Genomic DNA, 8,719 nt, shown 5'->3' with positions numbered 1-8,719 from the left:
ACTATTCCTTACTAGATGGCAGTTTTTTAATAACTAATATTAACAATATGCACAATCGTATATGGGGAGCGTAATAGCTCAGTTGAAATAAAGTCAACTTTACAAACGCGTCAACGCGTTACAAACTTTCTTCAAGAAATTCATCAATCTTCAGATAATAATGAAATTGATCTTCTTCAAATTATGAGAATAAAACTAAGAATAAGTAAATTACAAGATAACAAAATAAAGTCTCTGAAACAACGTACAAAACAATTAATTGAAAAAATAAGATTAGCTGAACAGCAAGTAGACAACCTGTATAAAGAAATACAACATCGCTAGCGCTCATGAAGGACTTCGTCCGAATATTTTATACGCGCTATCAGTGTGACGTAGACATTTGAGGTAGGTCAGCACCTTAAAGCTAAACAATCGCCATTTTCAATGCTTTTCTTATGGGCATTTAAAAGTTTTTCGTATTTCTTTAATGCTAGAAGTGTAGGAACATTACTTTTACAGAGAAATGATAGCTATGAAAAATGCAATGTCGTTTCTTAAAGATTTTAGCAACTGAGCTAATATTTCTGTAAGTTGAACACATAAATCCTTTTCTAACCTAACTTTTTTCAAACTTCAAAATTCAGTTTTTCTTAATTTGGACATCATATTGATGTAAATTATTATGTGGCCTTTTAAAACTGAGGGAAAAATGGTTTGCCACACTAATGACATTGGATTTCTTCTGAATGACGAATTCATGGGGTGCAACCGGCGCAACCCCAATAAACGGGTTGTTTTCTGTCCCCCTCCCCCATCACGAGGGATGAATAGCAGGTATACGAGGGTAGAGGGTTCAGGCACATACATGGTTGAAAGTAGTACGGGTTGTGAGTTCTGTGCTTCTTTCGTGAGTGTCTTTTGTTATCGTGTTTTTTCCGATCGTTCTCCATATCTTCGTGTTCTTGAATTTTTAAAATTCTGTTTTTCCAAGACATTATCTCATTTTTGTGGTACATCATTAGGTATGATTTGTGAATAATATTTTGTTGCGATACTTTGATAGTTCATGTGTAGTAGGTTTTTACATCACAACTATGGGAATGTGTTGGGCTCCAGATTGCAAACACTATAGTACTCGCGATAAATGCCATTTTTTTAGTTTTCCTAAGTCGGGAAAAGAACGAGCACTATGGAAAAAATTGTTGAGGTAATTTTTAATAGATGTTTTGATATTAATTTTTAATTGCTTGTTTCATTGTTAAATGTAGAAGAGATGTAGAACCCGGACCAGGAGCCTACGTTTGCAGCTGCCATTTTCGGGATGGAAGAAAGGAAAATGGTCCTGAATTATTTTTGCACAATATCGCAAAAAGAGCCTATTTTCAAGTGGAATCTCCAGAAAAAAAAAAGATGAAAAAACAAGGACTCCCTTCTTGTTCTAGTTCCGCTGAATCATTAAGGTAAAAAGTGAATCCTAGTTTTAAATTGATTTACAATTTGATCATTTGAATAGTGTTGATATACCGGAAGAAACAGTACCATCGACAATGAATTTAGAGGAAGTGCCATCGACGTCTACAGCCGTAGTTGCAGCACCAGCAGATATAATTCAAGATGCTCCGTTAGAATCTATGGGTGTGCAAGCACCCTTGGTGTCACATGCGGCTCTTGAAGCAGAAATGTATTTTCTCAAAAAGGAAAATGCTGAACTTAAAGCAAAAATACAATATCTGACAGTACGATTTTGCTATGAAAATGTTCAAGGAAATGACAAACTCATTGTTTTATATACCGGTCTTCCCAATAGCCAGATTTTCGAAGCATTGTTTCACTTAATCGAAAAGTTGGACATAAAATATTACCACAAATGGACAGTCCAAAAGTTAACTAGAATTGACCAACTCTTTTTAACCCTAGTAAAATTACGACTCAATTTCCCTCAACTTGATTTGGCGCAACGCTTTGGGGTTGCCCAAAGCACAGTTTCTAATATTATTTTAACATTTGTCCATGTAATATATGAAATTTTATATAAACAGTTTATGACGACAATGCCTTCGCGCGAAAAAAATAAATCTTGCTTGCCAACATGTTTTAGCAATTTTACTAATTGTAGAGCAGTTCTAGATTGTACCGAAATTTTCACTGTGGTATCACGTAAGTCTATGTCAACACAGAAATTAACATATAGTACTTACAAACATCATAATACTTTCAAAGGGCTAATTGGAGTTGCACCCAATGGTGTCATCACATTTGTAAGTGATTTATACGTGGGATCAACTTCTGATCAAAAAGTTGTTTTAAATTGTGGAATAATCGACATGTTAAAAACTGGAGATATGATTTTAGCCGATAAGGGATTTTTGATCCAAAATATTCTGCCACCAGGGGTCACTTTGAATATTCCACCTTTTTTATCAAATGTCCAATTTACACCAGAGCAAGTTAAGTGTACCGAAAATATTGCACGTGCAAGAATACACGTCGAAAGGGCAATACGCCGATTAAAATGTTATCATATTTTAAATTTTTTGCCAGAGTCTTTGTGCCACTATGGAGATATTGTTTTTAAAGCGACTGCCGCTTTAACAAACCTCCAATTTCCATTAATTAAAGAGGTAGCAGAATTGTTTCAGGATTGTGATGATTAAAATAATGTAAAATAAAAACCATCTATTTATATACAGTTTATTATTGTGAAATAAAGGAAATATATTGGTCAAGATAAAATTCTTTTAAAATATTGATATTTTCTGACCACCCCGGATCTTTTTCAATTTGAAATATCTCTGTGCACTTTGGTGTCCACACGACAAAGTAGCAGATACTTCGACCAGTGATGTGCATTTGCCCCTGTACTTGGTGGTAATAATTGTGATTGCTGTTAAGATTAATGTCCTCATTTTCATCCCTCCAATAAAAATATTTTTTATCCTTCAGGGCTTCAGACAAACTGTCAGTGTCCCTATATTTATATGGGCATTTAATTTCGAGAATCCCATCTTCTTCCACTAATCCATCAGGACTTGCTCCCAAAAAGCCTGATTCTTCCAACCTACAAAAAAAAGTAATATTACATTATTCATCTAAGTTATACGTGTTAATTATTTTCGACCTACCAAAATCCCGTCTCTTGGACTTTAAGATTCGTCGCTTCTTCAAATTCTCTGAGCGCTGTCTTCTCGTGGGTCTTACCCCACTGCACAGCAGCAACCCTGTCAAGCGAATAGCCTTCCGCCAAATTTTTAAATAAAGAGGGTGGGAATCTTCGTCTACTGCAAGCAGATAGTACCATGCCAAACCTGCTGGCCGTTAAACGATGTTTCCTTGCTACATGCCAATTTTCGTTAACATGTTGGCCCCGAGTGCACGCCTCAACCAGTTTAATGCGTGCCTCATCTATTCTGCACTTCTCCAAAAGAAACTTTTGTTTGTCTATGGCCTGCACGTATTCTAAGCTTTGTAGAATTTCTTCGATATCTGCAATAATTTTTCTGGCTTCTTCACTTGCTTCTGGTCTTAGGAGCCAAGTGAAGCCCACCACATTCGTGACGCCTATTTCGGCACGGAACTGAATAATTTCGTCCTCAGTAGAGGACCTAGACAGTGCCGTATAGTTTGATAATTTCGGCTTGTAAACATCAGCTAACTTAATGACTTCTGTTTGTGGTGTTGTTTTTGATGGGGCACTCCACTGACACTCAATGTCAGTAGCACTTACATTATAATGAGCATAATATAATGCTGCAGCCATATGATGGCAAGCCACGTTGCCCCTTGGGCAGGTACAATGTGCCGTCTTAACCCCTTCTTCTAGGTCATATGAAATCTAAAACACACTTTGTAGAAGAAATGTCTAACAGTTAAATAAATACAAACCTCCACAGTATAATTTAGCTTTTTCATGCTCGGTAGAACTTCTGCAGAAATTCTCATCGGTTGTACTGTGCCATCAAACCTAAATTTGGTGACGTGACCGCTGGTAAAAGCATTTTCTCCCCGAACTAAAAAGCGATTACCGTCCCCAAAAAATTTCGCAATAAAGTGAAACTTAACAATGTGCTTTTCTGCCACTAAAATGCATAAATATAATAGTTTCTCAAAGTATAATTAAAGCTTACTCACTTTCTCACCGACAACGTGGTTCCCTGTATTCTTTTATAAAGTTCGTATTTTCACAAAAAGTCACTTCTAAATTAAATTAAAGTCTCTAGTGGCACAAATTACACCCGCTGCAGCTATTTGACACGTTATTAACGCACAAACACAACCAAAAAACCGAAAAACGTATTACACCACATGTAAAAGACTGGTTGTTTAGCTTTGAGCAACTGACCTACCGTAATAAGAGTGGGGAGGTGACGTCACGACTGATAGCGCGTATCGTGAAATAATTAAAAATAGGATTCATTTAAAACAATTTAAAGAACATTTAACGAAGGAAGAAATTAAAAAACTACAAAAACCTATAACTGACAAACTTGATAATATTACTGAATTTACGCAACAAATTCTTATGAGCGAAACGAATCCAAAAAATGTTTTAGCAATTGAGGAAGATGATGTAAACGAATCAGATAATTCGGACAAAGTCCTCATGAGCGCAGCGAATTTATTACCATTACCAAAATCACCTTCCTCCATAAGTTTAGATCCTAATAAAGATTTAAATTTTGATATTATTGAAAAACAATTTAAATTTGAAAAACCTTCACATTTATTATCGTTAGACATTAGAAGTCGAAATGCAAAAATTGATACGATACCCGAAATATCAACTAAATTGAAATCATTAAATGCGCACCTTACAAACGCAAAGAAATCACAAGAACAAGAAAAAATTGATAATTTACAATATGTGTATTCACAGTTGAAAAAATATAAAAGTGTTTTAGAAGATATTCGAAAAATTCCTATCTATGAGAAGCAAACAGAAAGCCAGATTCGACCTTCGGTCTTCAGCATTTCAGATCCGAATGAAATGGTAGAACGTCTTGATCTATTAATTGCGTCAAAAAATGCGGGAAATGATTCAATCGAGGTATATAATGAATGCGTAGAAATACTTGATAAATTGTTAAACCTGAAACTCATAAAAAAATCAGATCACAAAAGGATATTTTCGAAGCTTGCTTTTTAAATTGAATAAATGAGTCTAATACACATTAGATCTAAAGAAAATGATTTTGAAATAAGTTATTCTGAAAATCCTATTAATTTATCCGGATTAAAAGGTAAAATAGCTTTAAAAACAGCAAGTCTCTGGTATAGTTGGGATAACATTACTGAAGAGTATAAAAATAACGAAATAAAATTCAGGCGAAGCCCTCATGAGCGAAGCGAATTCAGGCGAAGCCATCATGCTGTCGAACTCAAAAATAACGAAATCAAGAAAGAAGAATCGGAGTGGAAAATATTAAAATTACCAAACGGTTTGTACGATGAAAATGAATTAAATAATTATATCCAAGAATATTTTGGAACGTTTGAAACACCTCCGTTTTATTTTGATGTAAATTATGCAACTAATCGTTTTATGCTAATTATACGTGACATAGATTATGAAATTGACTTTTCCCACGGTAAGATACATGATCTTTTAGGATTTGATAAAAAAATATATAAATCAGGAATAAACTATGCAACAAAAATTGGAAATATCACCAAAGATATTGATCAAATCTTGATTCACTGCTCCCTAGTTTCATCTAGTTATCAAAATAATCTCAAAAGTGATGTTATATACGCTTTTACCCCAAATATTTCACCTAGATCTTTAATTAATATTGAACCGACGCATCCGAAATATTTACCAATTAATCGTACTGATTATATATTTAATATTCGCATTTCTGTTACAAATCAGCTAAATCAATTGATAAATTTTAATGGAGAGTGTTTAAATTTTGTTCTAGATATTCAGTAATTGTCATTGCTATTCTTTCTTGTAGAATAAATGGTACTTGTTGTTCATAGAAAACAATTATTTCCTAAACAATATGGGTTTGGTCTTAAATATCACAGAGATATTAGAGGTGGAAATATTTTTCAATCTATAAAAAAAATTGCTATATCAGCATTGGGTTTTTTATATCGCAATATATTAAAACCTTTTTGGAAAAATAATAAAGAAGATATCATTCAAGGTGTAACTTCAGGGCTTAAAAATATAGCGTCTACATACGTAAAATCACCGCCCTTTTCTACTTATAAAGAAGAAATTATAAATCCTATTCTAAACAAAATGAAAGAAAAATCGTGGAATGAACATTTACGAGGCGACGGATTAAAAAAGGGGAAAGCTAATCGATTAACTAAAAAATCAAAGGATATTATTAAAAATCTGTTGAATGCTTAAGTTTCCTATCAGACTTCGGCTTCGCCTCCGGAATCTTTCGATTCCCTCGGGAACCTTTGGTGACCTCTGACTGGTTTTGCCAGGCTTCTTTTTATTTAAATAAATGGAAAGCGTTGTGGACAATTTATGGCGTATTGATGAAATGCCTGTAACCGATGAATCAACAAAAAGTTATACTTACAATGAAATAAGAGAAAGTAATATCAATGTGAAAGAACTTGAACAGTATACGCTCGAAACTAATATAAGTGGATGGAAACATTTATCAGGTGCTTATATTTTTGTCAAATCTAAAATTAAAAACAATCCAAATAATTATGCAACTATATCAAATAATGGGATAAATGATTTTGACTATGTGAGACTATTCTATGAAGAGGTATTGATAGAAGAAACAAATTATGTGGGCGTTGCTACGTTAATTTCAAATCTGATTGAATTTTCTGGAGATGTTTCTGATACTTCAGCATCACAATTGTGTTGGTATCCAGACACAGCAGATTCAGCAGATACGTCTCAATACAAATATGAGGCGCAAGATAAATCGGTAAAATTTAAAGATTTAGACGTTGATATAAAAACTATTATTTCAAAAATCACAAATAATTCTGCATTCAATAAAGGACATTTAGAGAGATGGTTGTTAACAAAAGATGAAAAAAACTATTACAAAATTTATTCCTTTATCTAAAATTTTCCGGTTTGTACGAGACTGTAACAAAGTTTTGAATGGAAAAATTCGCATTGAATTACGTAAAAATAGGGTGAAAAATATATTACACGCTAAAGTTGATGGAAATTGTGATTATGAAATATCTGATATTAGTTTGTGGATCCCAATAGCAAAACCTTCACTGGAAACTGAAAAATTATTATCTTCATTATTAGTTAGCAAAAATAACTTTCTTTGTGGATGGAATGCACTTAACTGTTACCGTAGTAATTGGTGGTCTTCTGGAAGTGGAAACTGGCGCGTTGTAAATAATCAAAATAAAATATCTAGAGTTTTTATAGTGTTTTCTAGAGCCGAACGAAACGATAATTTTACCAAGTCAATGATGATTTTTGATAATATGAATTTAGAAAGAATAAATATTAAAATCAATGGTACCCAACATCCTACTTATGAATATCAGGTGAATAATGGGGATTTACAACGCTTGTATGCAGCATTCCTTTCATGTAATTATAAAAAAGATTTGGATGAAGGCACGTGTGTTAGCTATAAAGATTTTTGTAACCTTTATTTAGTTGTTGCTTTTGATGTAACGAAAGAAAATGACGAAAATTTATTTAGTAAAACAAAATCTTCTGAATTAGAAGTTAACTGGACATTAAAAGATTATCAAAATGTTAATTACTACATATATGCTGTAGTTGAATCTCAAAGAATTGCAATTATGAATATTATAGATGAAAAGATTTACTTGGAAATGAAGTAGAGGGTTTTTAATTAAATAAATGACTGAACCGAAAACATTGAATGATTATAAAGTATATTTATCACCCAATCAAATAAAGAAACTCCAAAGTTGTAAAGAAAAAAGAATAGATTGTAATATAAGATTCGATTTAACAGAAAGACCTAATAATACTATTAAATTAAGAGAAAAACAGATTGATGAAATTAAAAAATGTAAAAAAGAGAAGAAAAAATATTGTAATATCAAATTTTCTCCAACACAGATAGGTGGATTTTTACCTGCTTTAATTCCTGCAGCATTAGCTGTAGCCAAAGCATTGGGGTTAGGTGCAGCTGGTTATGCAGGTACTAAATTAGCACAAAAAGCCTTTGGAGATGGTATAAAAAAAAATAAAAAAAAACGAAGACAGGCAAGGTCTGCCCAGAGTCAACCAAAGGTTCACGAGGGAATCAAAAGATTCCGGAGTCGAAGGCGAAGACATATGGACAAGGAATAAAATTGATAGGAAAAATGGTTTAAGTAATATAGAAATATCTGATATTATGAAAAATGAGAAGAATTTTCGAGGTGTTTTTGCAATTGACATGTTACCAAAAAAAATTAGAAAAGATGAATCAGGCATAATTAATTTTCAACCTTCTAATTGTTATGGCTCACACTGGGTATGTTACATAAACAAACCATATTTAAGACATATTTTATATTTTGACAGTTTTGGTATTTCTCCACCAGAAAAAATTAAAAAGTATTTATTAAGAAGCAGAAAAAACATTGCGTGGAATAGCACACAGTTACAACTGAATTCTTCTGTTTTATGTGGTCATTACTGTATATATATGATAATTAATGTCAACAGAGGCAAAGATTTTTATGATATTTTATATTCTTTTAAACAGATTCCGTGTAGTTTAAATGAAAAAAAGATTCACCGAAGTTGTTAAAAAAATATATT

The 8,719-nt window shown here is 32.8% G+C and overlaps 2 protein-coding genes across 4 annotated transcripts; one reads left to right on the top strand and one right to left on the bottom strand.

Moving 5' to 3' along the window:
- The first annotated feature begins 351 nt into the window (after window positions 1-351).
- On the top strand, window positions 352-2,715 carry LOC135265389 (uncharacterized). 2 transcript variants are annotated; one of them, XR_010333035.1, is made up of 5 exons: window positions 352-568; window positions 627-1,004; window positions 1,057-1,189; window positions 1,251-1,442; window positions 1,496-2,715. XR_010333035.1 is itself a non-coding variant. In XM_064354853.1 (5 exons), exons 1-5 carry the CDS (start codon window positions 665-667, stop codon window positions 2,634-2,636), a joined length of 1,743 nt encoding a protein of 580 aa, XP_064210923.1. In that variant the 5' UTR covers window positions 352-664; the 3' UTR covers window positions 2,637-2,715. The 2 variants fall into 2 exon arrangements, 1 of the variants encoding a protein (XP_064210923.1); XM_064354853.1 differs by having other exon boundaries at window positions 352-1,004; window positions 1,496-2,139; window positions 2,203-2,715.
- LOC135265390 (uncharacterized) lies at window positions 2,660-4,378 on the bottom strand. 2 transcript variants are annotated; one of them, XM_064354855.1, is made up of 5 exons: window positions 4,111-4,378; window positions 4,042-4,058; window positions 3,865-3,989; window positions 3,105-3,814; window positions 2,660-3,040 (listed from the first exon to the last, which is right to left on the bottom strand). In XM_064354855.1, the coding sequence occupies exons 3-5, from the start codon at window positions 3,919-3,921 to the stop codon at window positions 2,677-2,679; spliced, it is 1,131 nt and encodes a 376-aa protein (XP_064210925.1). In that variant the 5' UTR covers window positions 3,922-3,989; window positions 4,042-4,058; window positions 4,111-4,378; the 3' UTR covers window positions 2,660-2,676. The 2 variants fall into 2 exon arrangements, with proteins under 2 accessions (XP_064210925.1, XP_064210924.1); XM_064354854.1 differs by having other exon boundaries at window positions 3,865-4,058.
- Window positions 4,379-8,719: the final 4,341 nt, after the last annotated feature.

The sequence above is a fragment of the Tribolium castaneum genome, chromosome 2, assembly GCF_031307605.1.
Source record: "Tribolium castaneum strain GA2 chromosome 2, icTriCast1.1, whole genome shotgun sequence".
NCBI lineage: Eukaryota > Metazoa > Arthropoda > Insecta > Coleoptera > Tenebrionidae > Tribolium > Tribolium castaneum.
The sequence above is the reverse complement of the archived record's forward strand: the minus strand, read 5'-3'. Positions and strand labels throughout refer to the sequence as shown.